At 45.9% G+C, this 24,913-nt stretch overlaps 1 protein-coding gene across 1 annotated transcript in view; it reads right to left on the minus strand.

The window, feature by feature from the left end:
• The window catches only part of SH2D3C (SH2 domain containing 3C), a 72,523-nt gene extending 65,794 nt beyond the window's left edge, over nt 1-6,729 (minus strand). The window contains exons 1-2 of the mRNA XM_028715005.2: nt 6,604-6,729; nt 723-1,974 (exon numbers count right to left, since the gene is read on the minus strand). Coding sequence (XP_028570838.2) covers nt 723-1,974; nt 6,604-6,640 — 1,289 coding nt within the window. The 5' untranslated portion in view covers nt 6,641-6,729. The remainder of the gene's footprint in view (nt 1-722; nt 1,975-6,603) is intronic.
• Nucleotides 6,730-24,913: the final 18,184 nt, after the last annotated feature.

Consider the following 24,913-nt stretch of genomic DNA (forward strand, 5'->3'; position numbering starts at 1 on the left):
TCGCGCATGCGCAGACATGCAAAATGCCATCACGCGCATGTGCAGAAGCAGCGAATCGCAACCCGTGCGTGTGCAGACGCACTGCTGCGGGCTGCATTCCTTTCATGTTGTGAACGGGCCTCCGAAACGGATCCTGTTTGCAGCCAGAGGTACCACTGTACAGGACAAAAATTGTAACAACAAACATGGTAGCTCCCATCTTAAGTAATATTCTGTCCCCGAGAACAGCAAAGGAGTGAACTGAATGCACCACAGACTCACAAGAACTGAACTGCAGCATTCAAAAACACGGCATGCAGTGAAGGTGTGCCACTGCGGACACACACGCTAAGATCTAATCTACTGCATCCTGATATTGTAACAGTGCCCACTTCTAAAGCCAGGAAAAAGATCTGCAAAAACTAAGCCCCTTCCCTATTATCTGAGTGTATGGTGAGCTTTCAAACAGCACTTTCTGCCTTTGGAGGTTACCTGCTTCTGTTTTGCCCCACAACAGGGCTAGCCAATGTAGTGCCCCTAGGTGTTTTTGGGCTACGACTCCCACAATCCTGTTATTGGCCATGCTGGCTGGGGCTGATGAGAGACAGAAGCCAGTCACATGTGGAAGGAGCCACTTTGGCAGCCCCTGTCCAAGAGAAATACAACCTGAGTGCTGCAGCGTTCACACCAACACTGTTCCTTGAATGCAGTTCTTCAGCCACAGATTATTTCTCTTGCCTTACCTCTTGTCTAAGTGTTCTCGAAGGGCTTCCTCTCCAGGCGCTCGCCCTCCAGACAGGATAGGTTCTTTGGGAGCTTCCGTATTGGCAGCTTTTCGAGGGACCTGAACAGAATCCTGCTCACACCTCACTGATTCCTCTTTGGACTGCCTCCTTGAGCACCCAGAGTTGGCTCTTGGCAAGGTCCCTATGTGGCTGTGCATATCGCCTGAGTAGGCATATGGGGACTGGCTTTTTGGCACAGTATTCAAGTCGTCCCGCACAGTTTCAGAGCTGAGCTTCCTGGGCACATGGGGAGAGTCCTTGTTCCTCTTCGTCTTCTCTTTGAGTCCCTCAGGAGTCTGCCTGGGCTCAGGAAGAGAGTCTGAGGTGTTGACCACGACAGCCTGCCTCAGGGTTTGGGAGCAGGCCTGGCTGTGTTTGGGTTCAGATGAGGGCATTTTTGCTTTCTGCTCTGCGTCTTCAGCTATCATAGGGGTATCTTTTCTGGAAGAAGGTGCCACAGCTATCAAGCTGGGCTCTGGGTCAGTGGTTGGCTCAGCCTCCTGAGGGGCCCCTTTGCCTTTGGCCTTTTCCCTCAACTTTCCAGAACTGCTTCGTGGAATGGTCCCCACGTGGCTGGACATATCGCATGAGCGGGCATGTGGCGATGGGCTTTTGGGTGCAGGATTCAAGTCGTCCTGCGCTCTCTTGGGGGAGGACTTCCCAGGCACCTGAAGAAAGTCCTCCTTTCTCCTCACTGTTTCCTTTGGGAGTCCTGCAGCAGAAGCTTGGCTGTGCTCTGGAAAAGAGTTTGAGGAGTTGACCATGGTGGTGGGCCTCACATATTGGGTGTGGGCCTGACTGTGGTCCGCTTTGGATGGAGGCAATTTTTGCTTCTGCTTTGCTTCCTTAGCTACGAAAGGAGAGTTTTTGTGGGGAGCAGGTGCCAGGCCAATTTGTGACCCTGCATCTTGATCCTTCTCCTTGGGCGTGCCTTTGTCTTTGGCCTTAGCCTTCAACTTCCTGGAGCTGCCCCGTGGCATAGTCCCCATGTGGCTGTACATGTCGCATGACCGAGCGTATGGGGACGGGCTTTTGGGAACAGTATTCAAGTCGTCCTGCGTGCCTTCAATGGTGGTTGCCATGAAGCCATTTGAGGACAGGAGCCCTCCTCCAGGGGCCTGTGGAGTGCTGGGGGCAACAGAGACACGCCGCAAGGTGAACGTCCGTGGAATGCTACTCAAGCTCCCAAATCCTTTAAACCTAAATAATTCTGGGAGAAAACAAAACAAGGAGACAGTTGGTGGTTTTGAGAGGGCACATTCCATAAGACTCTGTACAGTGGTACCTCGGGTTAAGTACTTCATTCGTTCCGGAGGTCCGCTCTTAACCTGAAACTGTTCTTAACCTGAAGCACCATTTTAGCTAATGGGGCCTCCCACTGCTGCCGTGCCGCCGGAGCCCGATTTCTGTTCTCATCCGGAAGCAAAGTTCTTAACCTGAAGCACTATTTCTGGGTTAGCGGAGTCTGTAACCTGAAGCGTATGTAACCTGAGGTACCACTGTATTAGTTAGTGCCAATGAGAATATCAAACTAGGATTGAGGTTTGGAAGACCCACATTCAAAGTTCCCTAGGTCACCTTGGACCAATTAGAACTTGGGAGACCAGGGTCCATGTCATAGCAACGTAGGAAGCAAATGACATAGGAAATGGCATTATACTGAGTCAGACCATTGGGGTTTGTCTAGGTCAGTATTGTCTACACTGACTGTCAGCAGCTCCCCAGGGTTTAAGGAAGGGGCAGAGGTGGCCCAGCCATTTGGCAGGGTGAGGCAGCCCCCCCAAACAGGGGCAAAGCCAGGATTAGGGGGATGTTAGGGGAGCAGGCTTTATGTTAGGGGGGGGGGCAGAACCGAATTATTTTTAACCGAAATAAGTATTTTTATTTATTTACTTGGTTTAGGAAGGCAGTTGCCCTCCTGGCTATGCCCATGCCCCCAGGTGGCATTCCTGTGGCCTGCCCCGCCACCCCCATCACTGACAGGGAAACACCACTGCCACTGGCTCCTATTTTGGGTGAGATTTGGGTGCGATCTTGCCTGAATTTGGTGCCACCCAGCAGGGCACAGGGTGGTGGCAGTGGCTGGGACTTCCTGTTTCACCTCAAGTAGTGAAACGGGCACCACCGCTCTGAGTTGTATCCAAGTAAGCCCCACTCAGAGTAGGCCTACCGAAATCAATTAAGTTAGCCATGGCCATTGATTTCAGCACATCTGCTCTTGAGAGCAATAGGAGCCTCCCCATAACATTTGTTAACATTTTAATAAATAAAAAAAATGCTAACACTTGTATTGTTTTAATGCAGTGTGGAATATTGGGTGAACTTGGACCAGTTGTTATTGTTCAGCCTAACTTACATCACAGGGTTGTTGTGAGGATTATAATTATAATTTATTATTTATACCCCGCCCATCTGGCTGGGTTTCCCCAGCCACTCTGGGCGGCTTCCAACAGAACACTAAAATACAATAACCTAATAAACATTAAAAGCTTCCCTAAACAGGACTGCCTTCAGATGTCTTCTAAAAGTCTGGTAGTTGTTCTTTTCTTTGACATCTGATGGGAGGGTGTTCCACAGGGCAGGTGCCACTACCGAGAAGGCCCTCTGCCTGGTTCCCTGTAACTTGGCTTCTCACAGCGAGGGAACCGCCAGAAGGCCTCAGAGCTGGACCTCAGTGTCCGGGCAGAACGAATGAAACATGGGGAAAGGTGGGAGAAGTTTACATGCCACGTTGAGCTCTTGGGAAGAAAGGTAGGATATGAAATGCAATAAACCAGTGTTTGGGGATATACAAGACCACAACACAATTTCATATACTAACTCTCCCTATTTACCAGGGACAGTCTGTTCATTCCTCCTAGTGAATTAGAATCCTAAAGCGGTAGAATGACTTGTGTTGTTTCTGACTACAGGAAAGGAATCATAGAATGATAGAGTTGGAAGGGACCCTGAGGGTCATCTATATCAACCCCTTGCAATACAGGAATCCTGCCCAGTGCCATCCCTGGGTGGACTTGAACCAGCAGCCAGGCACACTGAACAATTGCACCACAGGGGGGTCCCTCCGCCACTGATCCCCTACATTTCAAAAACCTCCCTGCAAGTAAATAATTAAACACACTGTTCATTCCCATGCTAGTTTTCTACTTATGGGGATGTGTGTTTTGGGGTTGTTTGTACAGAAACGGTAAAATAAATGTGATTCTCTTGCTGGCATGAAGTGCTTCATTCCACCCTGAACTCAGCTGGGCAAGAGAGATACCAGAATCAAGAAGCCTAAGAAGGGAGACCAAACTGGCAAGAGATGAGAGACTGGGGGGGGGGGTGCTGTTAAAGTGGTTTGTGTCGGGTGGAGACACAGGCATAAACAATCCCTCAGGGAGGGCTGGGAAGAAATTTCCAGGCCAACCAGCCTCAGAAATCTATGCAAAGGGACACCTGCTGCCGCTGCCCTCCCTCTTCTCACAGCAAAACACAAACAGCTGCGAAGGAAAAGTGTGGTTCTTGGCCCAGCTGCAGAGAACAACTGATTACATGCCGATATAGTCACGAGGAGTGACTCCTTCAATCTCCGCAGTGATGTTCAGAGGCATCGAGTGCAGCTGCTGTGCCTCAGGGCAGGTCTTTGGGGGGGGGGAGGTCAGCAGGAGGTGCAGGAGGAGCCCCCCAGGTGCAGCAGGCCATGAAGAGATGCATACTGTCTTCTAAAAAGGGACTCCCGTCCTTCCCCATAAACCATTAACTGCACCCCTGTCTCTTTCCATGCTAGCTATTCCAGTAATTGCATGTTAACATCTTCCACCTCCTACCAGCTGCTGGTGCAATCTGTGCTAAGGGGATCAGCATTTCTGCAGAAACAGGTGCCCTTGGGACCACAATTCAGCTTCTGCTCTGATTAGCCCCATTATTTAGTTTCTAGTCCTCAAGAAGCTCAAGACAGCCTTGAAAGAGCAGGGCAATAAAACCTGGTAAAAACTGAAAGGGAGAGGAGGTGGATCAATTTTTGAAGGCTGAGGCTGGGCTGCAACATGCTTCTTTGCTCCTACGCCTTGTGCAAGTGCACATAATCCTGCCCTTGCCGGCCCAGTACATGCCAACTTTTAAATGCCCTCCAACATTTCTCCAATGAAAATAGCAACATCCTATTCCATTATAATAATTTTATCATTTATATGACACAAATCCCTACACAGGACTGCCATCAGATGTCTTATAAAAGGTTGTATAGTTACTTATTTATTTGGTTTGGGGGTTGCATTATTCCATACACCCCAACATTTCTCCGATGAAAATAGGGGTGTCCTAAGGAAAAGCGGGACATTGTGGGTTAAATAAGAAACTCGGACGGCTTCTGTAAACCCAGGACTGTCCCGGGAAAATAGGAGCACTTGGAGGGTCTGCTTTTATTAGTCACAGAATGTGGGTTGCCTGGGCAAAGAAGCTTTAGGCATTTGTTTGTTTATTGCAAAATCTGCACAGCACTATATCTGCTCTTTGTTCTGATGGAGTTCAAAAAACTTTAACTCCAAAAAGTAGATCACACATTAAAGCAGGAAGCAGGAAATGTGCTCCCCCCCTCCAAAAAAAAAAAAAAGAAAAAGAAAGGCACTGAAAGTGGCATAAGGCACACAGTTTTGTCTCAATGAGATCCAGTAGACTGAGATGCCTTCATCCAGGGCATGGGTAGATAATATCTGAGCTGTAGTGTGTGCTGCTGTCTAACAGTGACATGGATGCATTGCCCGCCCCGCCCCACCGGACATAATGTGGAGACTGTCAGCTGTGTGTGGCGGTGCATCTAGACCACTGTAAGAAAACAAACGACAGCTCATATATTATCTACCCACTTCCTAGATGAAGGCATCAGACCCCTGTGCATCGTCTCTTGAGCTAGCAGCTGACACCTGCTCATGTCAAATACAATGAGTTTGCTCGAGTTACATTTGCAATAGCCCCAAAACAGTATGGGCTCGCCTCTCACAGAAGGACTGCAGCTCAGCGGCAGAGCAAAAGTGTTGCATGCAAAAGGTCCCCCGTTCAATCTCCAGCATTTTCAGGTGCAGCCGATAAATCTCCTTCTCCGTCTAAAACCCTGGGCAGCCACTGCCAGTCAGGGAAGACAACACTAGTCTACTAGATTGGCTCTGGTTTGATTTGGTATAAAGCAGCCTTCCTTTGTTCATATTTACATCAGCCCTGATGAGGACTGGAACCTTAATGAGTGCAACTCAGTGACAGAGCACCTGTGTTGCCAGCAGAAATTGCGAGGTTCAGCCCCTGAGCCTCATCTGAAAACCTGGAGAGCCTCCGCTAGTCAGTGTAGACCAGGTGCTGTCCAGATGTTCCTGGACTCCAGACCTTATCACCCCCAGTAGCAAAGGGATGATGGGAGCCATAAGCAGCAGAATTTAGAAGGTGCCACACGGGACACTCATGGTGTAGGCAAGGCTGAACTAGATGGGCCAGAGGCCAGGCTTCATATAAAGCAGATTCCTACGTTCATGCAGCCTTTTATTGTTTCAGAGCCGCTTTTCAGGAGTCCTGTGCCTTTAAACAGGTGAAAATGCAACAGGTGCAGCAAGCGTTTCCAGGATGGGTGAAAACTTCTCTTGTTGATTTCCACATGCTATGCACTGGTTTTCAAAAGCACAGGAGCCCTATTGGTGGGTGGGGGAAAAGTTGGCAACTTAGCCACCACACAGGTTTGGGGACAAGCGACCCTTACACACCTCCTGCACGACCCCTCTTTCCTGATGTCTTTTGCAAGCTCAGCCTCCAAGGCACTCAGATTTAAGAAAGCACCAGTGTCCAAATCTGTGCTGCTCTGCCGGCTACTTACTTTTAAAGCCTCCTCCTTTCTTCTGGCTTTCAGCCATCTTTCAGGTTCTTCTTCTGTCAGGCTTCTGCTAGAAGGAGAAGTGTGCAAAAAGTTGTAAACGTTCATCAAGCTTTCCCTTCCGCACTGAGCCTCCCTTCCTTTCCCACACCCTCCCCTACTTCTCTTGCTTTCTATTTTGCTCACATTTCCTCAGTCATTGCACAACACCCGCCTACACAGACACACAGAAACACACACACAGAGGGGCCTATTCAGCATCTTTTCCTCACCTCCTTTTTTTTCAGCTGCACAGAACAAAACCCTGCACTTGTGACTTTCAAAAGCATTTGTTTCACATGCAAAGGTCTCAGACTCAGTCCTCAGCATCTCCAGGCAGGGTTACAGAGACACTGCCTAATGATGATGATGATGATGATGATTTATTATTTATACCCCACCCATCTGGCTGGGCTTCCCCAGCCACTCTGGGCGGCTTCCAACAAAATATTAAAATATAATAATGCATCAAGCATTAAAAGCTTCCCTAAATAGGGCTGCCTTCAGATGTCTTCTTAAAGTCTGATAGTTGTTTTTCTCTTTGACATCTGATGGGAGGGCGTTGCACAGGGCCGGTGCCACTACCAAGAAGGCCCTCTGCCTGGTTCCCTGTAACTTGGCTTCTTGCAGTGAAGGAACTGCCAGAAGGCCCTCGGCGCTGGACCTCAGTGTCCAGGCTGAACGATAGGGGTAGGGACGCTCTTTCAGGTATACTGGACTGAGGCCGTTTAGGGCTTTAAAGGTCAGCACCAACACTTTGAACTGTGCTCGGAAACGTACTGGGAGTCAATGAAGATCTTTCAGGACCAGTGTTATATGGCCTTGGCGGCCGCTCCCAATCACCAGTCTAGCTGCCGCATTCTGATACCCTGTATAGCTGCTGCCAGTCAGTGTACAGAAGGTCCAGGACAGAGAACTTAGAATCAACACTGTTGAGTTGGAAGAGATCCATAGGGTCATCTTTTCCATGCCCCTACAATGCAGGAATAACAGCTAGCAAAAAAAACAACCTAAAATGAGGAAGAGCCCACCATCTTCTGAGATAGTCCATTCCACTGCCCAACAGCTGTTACTGTCAGAAAATTCTTCCTAATGTTTAGTCAGAATCTCCCCTCTTGTCATTTGAATCCATTGATTTGGGTTCTCCCCTCTGGAGGAGAAAGCAAGCTTGCTCCGTCCTCCATGTGACAGCCTTTCTGCTTCTTTCCATCAGCGCTGGTAGATGTAAAAGGAACTAGACCCAAACATGGATGGAATCCCAACATTACAGGATTATAGCATTTATCTTTGTGATGATTCCAACTGTCATCAGCTCAGCTGTGTGAGAGGACAACTGCATGGCAGGAGTTATAAAGGAAACTGCCTTATGCCAAGTCAGAACGCTGGTGCATGTACCTCAATATTGTCCACTCTGACTGGCAGCAGCTCTCAAAGGTTTCATAATAACATCAGAAGCACCTGTTGGATCAGGCCAGTGGTCCACCTAGTCCAGCATCCTGTTCTCACAGTGGCTGAACAGCTGCCTGTGGGAAACCAGCAAGAAGGATTTGAGCGCAAGTGCCCTCTCTCTTCCCTCTTGTGGTCTCCAGCAACTGGTATTCAGAAGCGCTGCTGCCTCCAACTGTGGAAGCAGAGCAAAACCACAACTGCCCCTGAGGCAAGAGGGTAACTCCATCAAGTCCCCTCCTGTGGGGATTCTAACTGCTTTCAAGACTCAGGCTCCATCATGGCAGGAGCTGGCCTCTCTTCCTGGAGTGGATGCTCTTGGATCTGATCAGCTGTGGAGGTGGGTGGGTGGGGGCGGAGAGGATGCTTGTGTGGGGAGGGACTGCTCAGGAACAAGGCAGCCAGAGCCACTGGCATGGGTTGCAACTTTAAGGACTGTAAGCAGTAAGGAGAGCCAGTGTGGTGTAGTGGTTAAGAGCAGTAGTCTCGTAATCTGGTGAACCGGGTTTGCTTCCCTGCTCCTCCACATGCAGCTGCTGGGTGACCTTGGGTTACTCACACTTCTCTGAAGTCTCTCAGCCCCACTCACCTCACAGAGTGTTTGTTGTGGGGGAGGAAGGGAAAGGAGAATGTTAGCCGCTTTGAGACTCCTTAGGGTAGTGATAAAGCGGGATATCAAATCCAAACTCTTCTCTTCTTCTTCTTCTTCTTCTTCTTCTTCAGTGCCGGATTTATGTATAGGCTAAGTAGGGTGAAGCCTAGGGCCTCTAAATCTACGGGGCCTTCCCAGCCCACCTGCCCCCCAGCAGGCAGCCTCCCCTCTCCCAAAATTGCAAACCCAAGACTTCACGCAAGGGCAGGTCAACTCAGGCCCAGCAACTATAAGACTCAGAGCCAGCCAGTGGGGCCCAATGTGAACTCTGGGGCCCAACTTAAATAAATAATAATTGTGGGGCCCCAGTTCACAGCCCAAGTCTGCAGAATCTTAGAGATATAAATAAAATCCATCTAGATTGCCCTGGTGCAGGGGGGGGCCTTAGGAGTGGCCTGCAGGGCCCAGTTTGGCCCCATTGCTCCTACTGCCTTCAGGCCAGCCCTGATGAGACTGTGCAGCGGTTGGACGGACAAGTCCTGCCCCTTTAGGTCCCTGGTGCCACTATTCAGAGTACAAACTCCAGGACTCCAGAGCTAGCAGGCCCAGAGTCAACAACCAGCTGCACAGCCTCAAGGGTCAGGTCTGTAGTGGTCAGTGGGAGAGTCGGAGTGGGGGGCCGGCTGGGGCAGATAGACCAGGCAAGCAAGCTCGGCCAAGTCCCTTCCATTCCTTCCCTCCTCCTTGTCTTGAACAGAGCAAGGCAAGCACATGTGACTGGCACTGGCCTCACCCCTCCCAGGCAAGGAAGTCTATGTTTCACGCTGCACAGAGCCCTGTCTGTGCCTGCAGCATGCACTGCAGATTGCCCACAGGCAGAGAGAGGCCTTGGGGATCAGGGAAGGCAGCAGTGGGAAGGGATCCTCGGAGGGATCCAGAACTACCTGTAGAAGGCAGGAGGCCAGGCTGCAGGTTGGTAACTGAACCTCATCCCGAGGGAAAATAAGTATAGGGATCAGTTCAGGGACAGAGGAACTGTGCTTTTTGTCTTATTTTATTTGTGCCTGGTGGTGTTTTCCTTTCTGTGTTTGGTTTAAAGTGCCTTTTTGTGTTTAAAATCCTGTTACTTGTAAATAGTCAATGAAATCTTTATTCTTTGTTTAAAAGCCTAGTCTGGAGCTCTGACCACGGAGTCTCCCCCGCTCTGTCCAGTGCCTTGAGAAGGGTCCTGGGAGGGGGAAAGCCCAAAAATGTGCAGGTGCCAACCCTCCAGGAGAAACCCAAAGGGGTTTTCATCTCCAAACCCCAAGTGTCAGCCAGAAGGATCTCACTGCCCCTCAAGAAAGACATAGGGAAGTCAGTGAGTGGTGGCAGCTACTGAAGAGTGATAGAAGCCCACCAAGTTTATCCAGTTGATTTTTTTTTTTTAATTTTTAGATTCTAACCTGAGCAAGAGTAAAAGATTTGAAAGTGGTGCTAGCAAGTGCAAGAGACAGAGACTCAAAAATGCTATGGTGGTGAAGACCAATCCATGCTTTTCTGCATCAACCACCCATTGAAGCAACAAGAGTGAGCAGTGAAGCTATCCAGCCTGAGCCAAGTACAGTGGTGACCCGCAAGACGAATGCCTCACAAGACGAAAAACCCGCTAGACGAAAGGGTTTTCCGTTTTTGAGTTGCTTTGCAAGACGATTTTCCCTATGGGCTTGCTTCGCAAGACGAAAACGTCTTGCGATTTTTTTTCGCTCCCCCCCCCTTTTTCTAAGCCACTAATAGCCTTTTAGCCGCTAAGCAGCTAAGCCTTTAATAGCCGCTAAACCGCTAATAGCGCTAAGCCGCTAATAGGGTTGCTTCGCAAGACGAAAAAACCGCTAGACGAAGAGACTCGCGGAACGGATTATTTTCGTCTTGCGAGGCACCACTGTACTAGCAACCAGAAAAAACCTCCCTGAAAGACTTAGCTGGATATATATTACCTTGAGTAATATCCCCATGTATGACTTATCTCGTGGGTAGGCAAACTAAGGCCCAGGGGCTGGATCCGGCCCAATCGACTTCTCAATCTGGCCTGTGGACGGTCCAGGAATGAGCGTGTTTTTACATGAGTAGAATGTGTCCTTTTATTTGAAATGCATCTCTGGGTTATTTGTGGGGCATAGGAATTCATTTTTTTTGTTTGTTTTTTCAAAATATAGTCTGGCTATAAGGTCTGAGGGACAGTGGACCAGCCCCCTGCTGAAAAAGTTTGCTGACCCCTGACTTAGCTGGATATATTATATTAGCTTGAGTATGACTGAAGTGTTAGTTCACCCTATAATTCTACATGGGAATATTATACATTGGTACCTCTGGTTACGGGACGCGGGTGGCGCTGTGGGTAAAAGCCTCAGTGCCTAGGGCTTGCCGATCGAAAGGTCGGCGGTTCGAATCCCCGCGGCGGGGTGCGCTCCTGTTGTTCGGTCCCAGCGCCTGCCAACCTAGCAGTTCGAAAGCACTCCTGGGTGCAAGTAGATAAATAGGGACCGCTTACTAGCGGGAAGGTAAACGGCGTTTCCGTGTGCGGCTCTGGCTCGCCAGAGCAGCGATGTCACGCTGGCCACGTGACCCGGAAGTGTCTCCGGACAGCGCTGGCCCCCGGCCTCTTGAGTGAGATGGGCGCACAACCCTAGAGTCTGTCAAGACTGGCCCGTACGGGCAGGGGTACCTTTACCTTACCTTACCTCTGGTTACATACTTAATTCGTTCCGGAGGTCCGTTCTTAACCTGAAACCGTTCTTAACCTGAAGCACCACTTTAGCTAATGGGGCCTCCTGCTGCCACTGTGCCGCCGGAGCACGATTTTTGTTCTCATCCTGAAGCAAAGTTCTTAACCCGAGGTACTATTTCTGGGTTAGCGGAGTCTGTAACCTGAAGCATATGTAACCTGAAGCGTCTGTAATCCGAGGTACCACTACATCTCACTGTAGTGGGGAAGACTGTGGCCTGTGTGTTTGTGCTTAGTCTGCTGCCAAGATGATATCTGTTGATGGGCAACTTCAGTGCCCCGCTCTTCCTTCTGTATCTACCAGACCTGAAATGCACAGCCATTCAAATAGAGGACACCTTCATACAGAGAATGGTCACCTGTCCACATCCTCTGATAGCCCTGAAAACTGACAACTGTCTTCTGTAAAATAGGACACCTGAGCATCTTATATTTGCTGCTCTTCTTCTGCTGATGAGTGAACGTGATGCCATTTCTCTTTCATCCCGGCTTTTTCCACATTCTGCATAATCTAAATAGGATCCATTTGTTTGTATATTTAGGTTACTTCCTAAACAAACAATGCAAATTAAGAGACAGGGGGGAGAGATAGATAAAGATATAGAGAGATAGAGAGAGAGGTTGCATTGGAAGTAAGAAAGGGCACCGCAGGGACTTGAACCCCGTCCTGGAAACCAGGAGTGCCAACCACCAGTGCCTTTTGCTTTTTTTCTTTTTCTTTTTTTGGCAATGCAACAAGGTGAAAAGCAAAACCTGAGCGAACACTCTGAATACTGAATGTTCTCTCAGGAAAAAGAAAACCCTTAAGAGTTATGAAGTTGCAGACAGAACACAATCGAGGTTTTATCCCTTGCCAAGCAAGGGATATTCTTTTTTTTAAAAAAATATTTTTTATTCATTTTACAATACAAGAATATAAAAACACATAACACAGTTTTTCACAAATACATTTTTTGGAGTTCCCTCAGCTCCTCTGCAAATCCTCCGTTTTAATCCTTCTTCCGCATTTCTTAATCTATTATTGCCTTTTATTAAAAGCCTCCTCCCTCTTATTCCCTTTTTTACAATATTTCTAATATTATTTTCACAGAGCCTCTTGCAAACCTACAAACGTTAATTGTTCATTGCAAATACTTTTCAAATAGTCTACAAATTTACTCCAGTCTTCAGTGAATCTGTGGTCTCGTAGGCCTCAGATCCTTCCTGTTAATTTATCAAGTTCTGCGTATTCCATTAACTTCATTCTCCATTCTTCCATCGATTGTAATTCTTCTTGTTTCCATTTTTGGGCTAGCAGTATTCTTGCCAGCCAAGCAAGGGATATTCACCTAGATGTGTTTAAGTCACAGAGTGTCATTTTGACTGCCATTAATTTGCAGGGGAGAACAGAGAGAGAGGCTGGTTCCAGTCTTAAAACTCACCTTTTTGTTTGTCCCTCTGAAGTGTGAATTGATGGGCCTGGAAGTTCCTTCTGCTGGTCTGTGAAAAGCAATCTGGACTCATTAGCTTGTCGCCAGCCCATTCCCGCCAGTTCTAGAGAAATGGAACACAGCTGTTCTTACCAACCTGACTTCTGCAGGAGGAGCTGGCTTCCCCTGAGTGTGGTGGGCTCTTGGACAGAACTGTGAAGAGATCAAGCAAACGGAAATGGAGAGGCCAGCACAAAAGGATTGTACTGAAAAAGATCACTGAATTGTGGAGTGTGAAGTTCACTTGCCGTTAAGTTTCCTGAAGGCTTGCAAAATTCCATTTCTTGTGGCACTGAGATGTACCTGGAAGAGACTAGGGTCTTCAGCAGCCCTCCCCTCCAGACACAGAGGAGCAAAAACAGCAGGTTACCTAAAGCAGCGCAGTCAAGACGCAGGTATCTCTCAGTCCTATGTTGCAGATGTTCACTTGATATATCAAGAGCTCTGACGCTGCCTCTACTTGTCAATTGAGCATATCTGCTTCAGGCACAGGTAGCTTTGTGAGGTCTGTAAAAAAAAAAAGAGCTGGAACAAAGCAAGGTTGGCTGTCCCACCAAAAGATGTACCTTATTGTGTGGTGATGGCACAGGAAAGGGCCTCCCTTGCAGTGGCGTCTCGACAAGAGAAGTCCCTCCAGGTAGAAGCACGGAGAGTGACTGCATTAGGCTTTCGAGGTTGCAGCTCTTCTGAAAAAGTGATTGAATAACCAACATTGCTCAATACAAGCTCTTTGGAATATTTAGTTTGCATATTTGATGTATTATTCCATTTGGAGCCTACCTTTTCTCTAACGGGCTCAGGGTGCTTGAATGGTCCCCCTCACTGCGACCTGAAAGAATCTTTGTACAAAGAGTTGCAGGCAGAACACAACACATATTTTCTCCTCAGCCAAGCACAAGATACTCACCTAGTTGACCTTCAGCCAGAAGACACACAACTGTATTGCTGGTATAATTACAATAGAGCAGTTAGAGATTAAAGGTAAAGGGACCCCTGACCATTAGGTCCAGTCGTGACCGACTCTGGGGTTGCTGTGCTCATCTCGCTTTATTGGCTGAGGGAGCCAGCGTACAGCTTCTGGGTCATGTGGCCAGCATGACTAAGCTGCGTCTGGCGAACCAGAGCAGTGCACTGAAACTCTATTTACCTTCCTACCGGAGCAGTACCTATTTATCTACTTGCACTTTGACGGGCTTTCGAACTGCTAGGTTGACAGGAGCAGGGATTGAGCAACGGGAGCTCACCCTGTCATGGGGATTTGAACCACCGACCTTCTGATTGGCAAGTCCTAGGCTCTGTGGTTTACCCACAGCGCCACTCGCGTCCCACTTAGAGATTACTTGTTAGTTATTATCGCCGCCTCTGATAATACAAATGTATTGCAGCTGAAGGTAACTAAGTGAGACGTTACAGACAAAGGAAGAAGTTTGCTACACCAGGTTTTTTAATATATTACCTTAGGAACAGAACTACTGGCAAGAATCAAAGTTTTAGTATTTGTCAGAAACCCAAAAACTATCAACCCTATCATGCAAGTTTTCACCAAAAAGCCAGTAATACAATTTTTGACAAATTAAATTTCTAATAAAGTCTCAGCATTAATGGATCGTGTTTCCCACATTAAACAGCCCTATTTGCACCCCAGGCAAAGAAAATAGGGAGCTACATGCCTCCTTTATCTACAGGATATAGGGGTACAGATCTCTATTCCAAAATGTTTCACAAATGTGGTTTGTTATGATTTTGCTTGCCCCATCTGGTCATTAGTGGAACCATCAGCCACCCTCTTATTTACGAGTGAAAATGGCCAGTCAGGATTCCTAAGCTTTCAATAACTTCTCAGTCAATTCAGCCTTATCTTGTGAGCCCCACCACACCCCTCTGGTCATTAGTGGAACGTTCAGCCACCCTCTTATGTATGAGTGAAAATGGCCAGAGAGTTTCAAATATTTGCACCCCATGCAAAGAAAATTGGGAGCTACATGCCTCCTTTATCTACAGGATATAGGGGTACAGATCTCTATTCCAAAATGTTTCAGAAATGTGGGTTGTTATGATTTTGCGTGCAACATCTGGTCATTAGTGGAACAATCAGCCACCCTCTTATTTACGAGTGAAAATGGCCAGTCAGGATTCCTAAGCTTTCAAGACCTTCTCAGTCATTTCAGCCTTATCCTGTGTGCCCCACCACACCCCTCTGGTCATTAGTGGAACGTTCAGCCACCCTCTTATGTATGAGTGAAAATGGCCAGAGAGTTTCAAATATTTCAGCCTTTGCATAAGCAGACAAAGTTTTCTGCCCTTTATGTACAGGAAAATATGGTCAAGGCTCATTCCTACTAATTATGAATTTGTAGGTGCTTAAACGTTTGCTGGACTTTAGCATGTTTGTAGTTTTGCTTACAAATGGCTGACAAAATGGTGGAAACCCCCTAAATACCCACTCCAATCCTTGCAGACACATTTCCTTCCATACAGCCACAGAATCACATGGTGGCAAGGGACCCTAGGGTCACCTAGTCCAACTCTCTGAAATACAAGAAACCCAGTAGCTATCTACCCTATCATGCAAGTTTTCACCAAAAAGCCAGTAACACAATTTTGGTCAAATTAAATTTCTAATGAAGGCCTAGCGTTAATGGATCGTGTTTCCCAAATTAAACAGCCCTATATGCACCCCAGGCAAAGAAAATTGGGAGCTACATGCTTCCTTTATCTACAGGCTATAGGGGTTCAGATCTCTATTCCAAATGTTTCACAAATGTGGGGTGTTATGATTTTGCGTGCCCCATCTGGTCATTAGTGGAACCATCAGCCACCCTCTTATTTACGAGTGAAAATGGCCAGTCAGGATTCCTAAGCTTTCAATAACTTCTCAGTCAATTCAGCCTTATCTTGTGTGCCCCACCACACCCCTCTGGTCATTAGTGGAACATTCCGCCACCCTCTTATGTATGAGTGAAAATGGCCAGAGAGTTTCAAATATTTGCACCCCAGGCAAAGAAAATTGGGAGCTACATGCCTCCTTTATAGGGGTACAGATCTCTATTCCAAAATGTTTCACAAATGTGGCTTGTTATGATTTTGCTTGCCCTATCTGGTCATTAGTGGAACAATCAGCCACCCTCTTATTTACGAGTGAAAATGGCCAGTCAGGATTCCTAAGCTTTCAATAACTTCTCAGTCAATTCAGCCTTATCTTGTGTGCCCCACCACACCCCTCTGGTCATTAGTGGAACGATCAGCCACCCTCTTATGTATGAGTGAAAATGGCCAGAGAGTTTCAAATATTTGCACCCCAGGCAAAGAAAATTGGGAGCTACATGCCTCCTTTATCTACAGGATAGAGGGGTACAGATCTCTATTCCAAATGTTTCACAAATGTGGCTTGTTATGATTTTGCGTGCCCCATCTGGTCATTAGTGGAACAACCAGCCACCCTCTTATTTACGAGTGAAAATGGCCAGTCAGGATTCCTAAGCTTTCAATAACTTCTCAGTCAATTCAGCCTTATCTTGTGTGCCCCACCACACCCCTCTGGTCATTAGTGGAACGTTCCGCCACCCTCTTATGTATGAGTGAAAATGGCCAGAGAGTTTCAAATATTTGCACCCCCGGCAAAGAAAATTGGGAGCTACATGCCTCCTTTATCTACAGGATATAGGGGTACAGATCTCTATTCCAAAATGTTTCACAAATGTGGTTTGTTATGATTTTGCTTGCCCCATCTGGTCATTAGTGGAACAACCAGCCACCCTCTTATTTACGAGTGAAAATGGCCAGTCAGGATTCCTAAGCTTTCAACTATTTTCGCAGTCATTTCATCCTTATCTTGTGTTCCCCACCACACCCCTCTGGTCATTAGTGGAACGTTCCGCCACACTCTTATGTATGAGTGAAAATGGCCAGAGAGTTTCAAATATTTGCACCCCAGGCAAAGAAAATTGGGAGCTACATGCCTCCTTTATCTACATGATATAGGGGTACAGATCTCTATTCCAAAATGTTTCACAAATGTGCGTTGTTATGATTTTGTGTGCCCCATCTGGTCATTAGTGGAACAATCAGCCACCCTCTTATTTATGAGTGAAAATGGCCAGTCAGGATTCCTAAGCTTTAAATAATTTCTCAGTCAATTCAGCCTTATCTTATGTGCCCCAACACACCCCTCTGGTCATTAGTGGAACGTTCAGCCACCCTCTTATGTATGAGTGAAAATGACCTGAGAGTTTCAAATATTTCAGCCTTACCATTAGCAGACAAAGTTTTCTGCCCTTTATGTACAGGAAAATATGGTCAAGGCTCATTCCTACTAATTATGAATTTGTAAGTGCTTAAACGTTTGCTGGACTTTAGCATGTTTGAAGTTTTGCTTACAAATGGCTGACAAAATGGTGGAAACCCCTAAATACCCACTCCAATCCTTGCAGACACATTTCCTTCCATACAGCCACAGATTCGCAGGGTTGGAAGAGACCCTAGGGTCACCTAGTCCAACTCTCTGAAATACAAGAAACCCAGTAGCTCTCTACCCTATCATGCAAGTTTTCACCAAAAAGCCAGTAACACAATTTTGGTCAAATTAAATTTCTAATAAAGTCTCAGCATTACTGGATCGTGTTTCCCACATTAAACAGCCCTATTTGCACCCCATGCAAAGAAAATTGGGAGCTGCATGCCTCCTTTATCTACAGGATATAGGGGTACAGATCTCTATTCCAAAATGTTTCAAAAATGTGGTTTGTTATGATTTTGCGTGCCCCATCTGGTCATTAGTGGAACGTTCAGCCACCCTCTTATTTACGAGTGAAAATGGCCAGTCAGGATTCCTAAGCTTTCAATAACTTCTCAGTCAATTCAGCCTTATCTTGTGTGCCCCACCACACCCCTCTGGTCATTAGTGGAACGTTCAGCCACCCTCTTATGTATGAGTGAAAATGGCCAGAGAGTTTCAAATATTTGCACCCCATGCAAAGAAAATTGGGAGCTACATGCCTCCTTTATCTACAGGATATAGGGGTACAGATCTCTATTCCAAAATGTTTCAAAAATGTGGTTTGTTATGATTTTGCGTGCCCCATCTGGTCATTAGTGGAACGTTCAGCCACCCTCTTATTTACGAGTGAAAATGGCCAGTCAGGATTCCTAAGCTTTCAATAACTTCTCAGTCAATTCAGCCTTATCTTGTGAGCCCCACCACACCCCTCTGGTCATTAGTGGAACGTTCAGCCACCCTCTTATGTATGAGTGAAAATGGCCAGAGAGTTTCAAATATTTGCACCCCTGGCAAAGAAAATTGGGAGCTACATGCCTCCTTTATCTACAGGATATAGGGGTACAGATCTCTATTCCAAAATGTTTCAGAAATGTGGGTTGTTATGATTTTGCGTGCAACATCTGGTCATTAGTGGAACAATCAGCCACCCTCTTATTTACGAGTGAAAATGGCCAGTCAGGATTCCTAAGCTTTCAAGACCTTCTCAGTCATTTCAGCCTTATCCTGTGTGCCCCACCACACCCCTCTGGTCATTAGTGGAACGTTCAGCCACCCTCTTATGTATGAGTGAAAATGGCCAGAGAGTTTCAAATATTTCAGCCTTTGCATAAGCAGACAAAGTTTTCTGCCCTTTATGTACAGGAAAATATGGTCAAGGCTCATTCCTACTAATTATGAATTTGTAGGTGCTTAAACGTTTGCTGGACTTTAGCATGTTTGTAGTTTTGCTTACAAATGGCTGACAAAATGGTGGAAACCCCCTAAATACCCACTCCAATCCTTGCAGACACATTTCCTTCCATACAGCCACAAAATCACATGGTTGGAAGGGACCCTAGGGTCACCTAGTCCAACTCTCTGAAATACAAGAAACCCAGTAGCTATCTACCCTATCATGCAAGTTTTCACCAAAAAGCCAGTAACACAATTTTGGTCAAATTAAATTTCTAATAAAGTCTCAGCATTACTGGATCGTGTTTCCCACATTAAACAGCCCTATATGCACCCCAGGCAAAGAAAATAGGGAGCTACATGCCTCCTTTATCTACAGGATATAGGGGTACAGATCTCTATTCCAAAATGTTTCACAAATGTGGGTTGTTATGATTTTGCTTGCCCCATCTGGTCATTAGTGGAACCATCAGCCACCCTCTTATTTACGAGTGAAAATGGCCAGTCAGGATTCCTAAGCTTTCAACTATTTTCGCAGTCATTTCAGCCTTATCTTGTGTGCCCCACCACACCCACTCTGGTCATTAGTGGAACGTTCAGCCACCCTCTTATGTATGAGTGAAAATGACCGGAGAGTTTCAAATATTTGCACCCCCGGCAAAGAAAATAGGGAGCTACATGCCTCCTTTATCTACAGGATATAGGGGTACAGATCTCTATTCCAAAATGTTTTACAAATGTGGGTTGTTATGATTTTGCTTGCCCCATCTGGTCATTAGTGGAACAATCAGCCACCCTCTTATTTACGAGTGAAAATGGCCAGTCAGGATTCCTAAGCTTTCAATAACTTCTCAGTCAATTCAGCCTTATCTTGTGAGCCCCACCACACCCCTCTGGTCATTAGTGGAACGTTCAGCCACCCTCTTATGTATGAGTGAAAATGGCCAGAGAGTTTCAAATATTTGCACCCCTGGCAAAGAAAATTGGGAGCTACATGCCTCCTTTATCTACAGGATATAGGGGTACAGATCTCTATTCCAAAATGTTTCACAAATGTGGGTTGTTATGATTTTGCGTGCAACATCTGGTCATTAGTGGAACAATCAGCCACCCTCTTATTTACGAGTGAAAATGGCCAGTCAGGATTCCTAAGCTTTCAACTATTTTCGCAGTCAATTCAGCCTTATCTTGTGTGCCCCACCACACCCCTCTGGTCATTAGTGGAACGTTCAGTCACCCTCTTATGTATGAGTGAAAATGGCCAGAGAGTTTCAAATATTTCAGCCTTACCATAAGCAGACAAAGTTTTCTGCCCTTTATGTACAGGAAAATATGGTCAAGGCTCATTCCTACTAATTATGAATTTGTAGGTGCTTAAACGTTTGCTGGACTTTAGCATGTTTGTAGTTTTGCTTACAAATGGCTGACAAAATGGTGGAAACCCCCTAAATACCCACTCCAATCCTTGCAGACACATTTCCTTCCATACAGCCACAGAATCACATGGTTGGAAGGGACCCTAGGGTCACCTAGTCCAACTCTCTGAAATACAAGAAACCCAGTAGCTATCTACCCTATCATGCAAGTTTTCACCAAAAAGCCAGTAACACAATTTTGGTCAAATTAAATATCTAATGAAGGCCTAGCGTTAATGGATCGTGTTTCCCAAATTAAACAGCCCTATATGCACCCCAGGCAAAGAAAATTGGGAGCTACATGCTTCCTTTATCTACAGGCTATAGGGGTTCAGATCTCTATTCCAAATGTTTCACAAATGTGGGGTGTTATGATTTTGCTTGCCCCATCTGGTCATTAGTGGAACCATCAGCCACCCTCTTATTTACGAGTGAAAATGGCCAGTCAGGATTCCTAAGCTTTCAATAACTTCTCAGTCAATTCAGCCTTATCTTGTGTGCCCCACCACACCCCTCTGGTCATTAGTGGAACATTCCGCCACCCTCTTATGTATGAGTGAAAATGGCCAGAGAGTTTCAAATATTTGCACCCCAGGCAAAGAAAATTGGGAGCTACATGCCTCCTTTATAGGGGTACAGATCTCTATTCCAAAATGTTTCACAAATGTGGCTTGTTATGATTTTGCTTGCCCTATCTGGTCATTAGTGGAACAATCAGCCACCCTCTTATTTACGAGTGAAAATGGCCAGTCAGGATTCCTAAGCTTTCAATAACTTCTCAGTCAATTCAGCCTTATCTTGTGTGCCCCACCACACCCCTCTGGTCATTAGTGGAACGATCAGCCACCCTCTTATGTATGAGTGAAAATGGCCAGAGAGTTTCAAATATTTGCACCCCAGGCAAAGAAAATTGGGAGCTACATGCCTCCTTTATCTACAGGATAGAGGGGTACAGATCTCTATTCCAAATGTTTCACAAATGTGGCTTGTTATGATTTTGCGTGCCCCATCTGGTCATTAGTGGAACAACCAGCCACCCTCTTATTTACGAGTGAAAATGGCCAGTCAGGATTCCTAAGCTTTCAATAACTTCTCAGTCAATTCAGCCTTATCTTGTGTGCCCCACCACACCCCTCTGGTCATTAGTGGAACGTTCCGCCACCCTCTTATGTATGAGTGAAAATGGCCAGAGAGTTTCAAATATTTGCACCCCCGGCAAAGAAAATTGGGAGCTACATGCCTCCTTTATCTACAGGATATAGGGGTACAGATCTCTATTCCAAAATGTTTCACAAATGTGGTTTGTTATGATTTTGCTTGCCCCATCTGGTCATTAGTGGAACAACCAGCCACCCTCTTATTTACGAGTGAAAATGGCCAGTCAGGATTCCTAAGCTTTCAACTATTTTCGCAGTCATTTCATCCTTATCTTGTGTTCCCCACCACACCCCTCTGGTCATTAGTGGAACGTTCCGCCACACTCTTATGTATGAGTGAAAATGGCCAGAGAGTTTCAAATATTTGCACCCCAGGCAAAGAAAATTGGGAGCTACATGCCTCCTTTATCTACATGATATAGGGGTACAGATCTCTATTCCAAAATGTTTCACAAATGTGCGTTGTTATGATTTTGTGTGCCCCATCTGGTCATTAGTGGAACAATCAGCCACCCTCTTATTTATGAGTGAAAATGGCCAGTCAGGATTCCTAAGCTTTAAATAATTTCTCAGTCAATTCAGCCTTATCTTATGTGCCCCAACACACCCCTCTGGTCATTAGTGGAACGTTCAGCCACCCTCTTATGTATGAGTGAAAATGACCTGAGAGTTTCAAATATTTCAGCCTTACCATTAGCAGACAAAGTTTTCTGCCCTTTATGTACAGGAAAATATGGTCAAGGCTCATTCCTACTAATTATGAATTTGTAAGTGCTTAAACGTTTGCTGGACTTTAGCATGTTTGAAGTTTTGCTTACAAATGGCTGACAAAATGGTGGAAACCCCTAAATACCCACTCCAATCCTTGCAGACACATTTCCTTCCATACAGCCACAGATTCGCAGGGTTGGAAGAGACCCTAGGGTCACCTAGTCCAACTCTCTGAAATACAAGAAACCCAGTAGCTCTCTACCCTATCATGCAAGTTTTCACCAAAAAGCCAGTAACACAATTTTGGTCAAATTAAATTTCTAATAAAGTCTCAGCATTACTGGATCGTGTTTCCCACATTAAACAGCCCTATTTGCACCCCATGCAAAGAAAATTGGGAGCTGCATGCCTCCTTTATCTACAGGATATAGGGGTACAGATCTCTATTCCAAAATGTTTCAAAAATGTGGTTTGTTATGATTTTGCGTGCCCCATCTGGTCATTAGTGGAACGTTCAGCCACCCTCTTATTTACGAGTGAAAATGGCCAGTCAGGATTCCTAAGCTTTCAATAACTTCTCAGTCAATTCAGCCTTATCTTGTGTGCCCCACCACACCCCTCTGGTCATTAGTGGAACGTTCAGCCACCCTCTTATGTATGAGTGAAAATGGCCAGAGAGTTTCAAATATTTGCACCCCATGCAAAGAAAATTGGGAGCTACATGCCTCCTTTATCTACAGGATATAGGGGTACAGATCTCTATTCCAAAATGTTTCAAAAATGTGGTTTGTTATGATTTTGCGTGCCCCATCTGGTCATTAGTGGAACGTTCAGCCACCCTCTTATTTACGAGTGAAAATGGCCAGTCAGGATTCCTAAGCTTTCAATAACTTCTCAGTCAATTCAGCCTTATCTTGTGTGCCCCACCACACCCCTCTGGTCATTAATGGAACGTTCAGCCACCCTCTTATGTATGAGTGAAAATGGCCAGAGAGTTTCAAATATTTGCACCCCATGCAAAGAAAATTGGGAGCTACATGCCTCCTTTATCTACAGGATATAGGGGTACAGATCTCTATTCCAAAATGTTTCACAAATGTGGTTTGTTATGATTTTGCGTGCCCCATCTGGTCATTAGTGGAAAAACCAGCCACCCTCTTATTTACGAGTGAAAATGGCCAGCCAGGATTCCTAAGCTTTCAAGAACTTCTCAGTCATTTCAGCCTTATCTTGTGAGCCCCACCACACCCCTCTGGTCATTAGTGGAACGTTCAGCCACCCTCTTATGTATGAGTGAAAATGACCGGAGAGTTTCAAATATTTCAGCCTTACCATTAGCAGACAAAGTTTTCTGCCCTTTATGTACAGGAAAATATGGTCAAGGCTCATTCCTACTAATTATGAATTTGTAAGTGCTTAAACGTTTGCTGGACTTTCGCATGTTTGAAGTTTTGCTTACAAATGGCTGACAAAATGGTGGAAACCCCTAAATACCCACTCCAATCCTTGCAGACACATTTCCTTCCACACAGCCACAGATCCGCAGGGTTGGAAGGGACCCTAGGGTCACCTAGTCCAACTCTCTGAAATACAAGAAACCCAGTAGCTATCAACCCTATCATGCAAGTTTTCACCAAAAAGCCAGTAACACAATTTTGGTCAAATTAAATTTCTAATGAAGTCCCAGCGTTAATGGATCGTGTTTCCCACATTAAACAGCCCTATTTGCACCCCAGGCAAAGAAAATTGGGAGCTACATGCTTCCTTTATCTACAGGCTATAGGGGTACAGATCTCTATTCCAAAATGTTTCAAAAATGTGGGTTATTATTATTTTGCGTGCCCCATCTGGTCATTAGTGGAACAACCAGCCACCCTCTTATTTACGAGTGAAAATGGCCAGTCAGGATTCCTAAGCTTTCAATAACTTCTCAGTCAATTCAGCCTTATCTTGTGTGCCCCACCACACCCCTCTGGTCATTAGTGGAACGTTCAGCCACCCTCTTATGTATGAGTGAAAATGGCCAGAGAGTTTCAAATATTTGCACCCCATGCAAAGAAAATTGGGAGCTACATGCCTCCTTTATCTACAGGATATAGGGGTACAGATCTCTATTCCAAAATGTTTCAGAAATGTGCGTTGTTATGATTTTGTGTGCCCCATCTGGTCATTAGTGGAACAATCAGCCACCCTCTTATTTACGAGTGAAAATGGCCAGTCAGCATTCCTAAGCTTTCAATAACTTCTCAGTCAATTCAGCCTTATCTTGTGTGCCCCACCACACCCCTCTGGTCATTAGTGGAACGTTCAGCCACCCTCTTATGTATGAGTGAAAATGGCCAGAGAGTTTCAAATATTTGCACCCCAGGCAAAGAAAATTGGGAGCTACATGCCTCCTTTATCTACAGGATATAGGGGTACAGATCTCTATTCCAAAATGTTTCACAAATGTGGTTTGTTATGATTTTGTGTGCCCCATCTGGTCATTAGTGGAACAATCAGCCACCCTCTTATTTATGAGTGAAAATGGCCAGTCAGGATTCCTAAGCTTTAAATAATTTCTCAGTCATTTCAGCCTTATCTTATGTGCCCCACCACACCCCTCTGGTCATTAGTGGAACGTTCAGCCACCCTCTTATGTATGAGTGAAAATTACCGGAGAGTTTCAAATATTTCAGCCTTACCATAAGCAGACAAAGTTTTCTGCCCTTTATGTACAGGAAAATATGGTCAAGGCTCATTCCTACTAATTATGAATTTGTAGGTGCTTAAACGTTTGCTGGACTTTAGCATGTTTGTAGTTTTGCTTACAAATGGCTGACAAAATGGTGGAAACCCCCTAAATACCCACTCCAATCCTTGCAGACACATTTCCTTCCACACAGCCACAGATCCGCAGGGTTGGAAGGGACCGTAGGGTCACCTAGTCCAACTCTCTGAAATACAAGAAACCCAGTAGCTATCTACCCTATCATGCAAGTTTTCACCAAAAAGCCAGTAACACAATTTTGGTCAAATTAAATTTCTAATAAAGTCTCAGCATTACTGGATC

Source organism: Podarcis muralis, chromosome Z (assembly GCF_964188315.1).
Source record: "Podarcis muralis chromosome Z, rPodMur119.hap1.1, whole genome shotgun sequence".
Classification (NCBI taxonomy): domain Eukaryota; kingdom Metazoa; phylum Chordata; class Lepidosauria; order Squamata; family Lacertidae; genus Podarcis; species Podarcis muralis.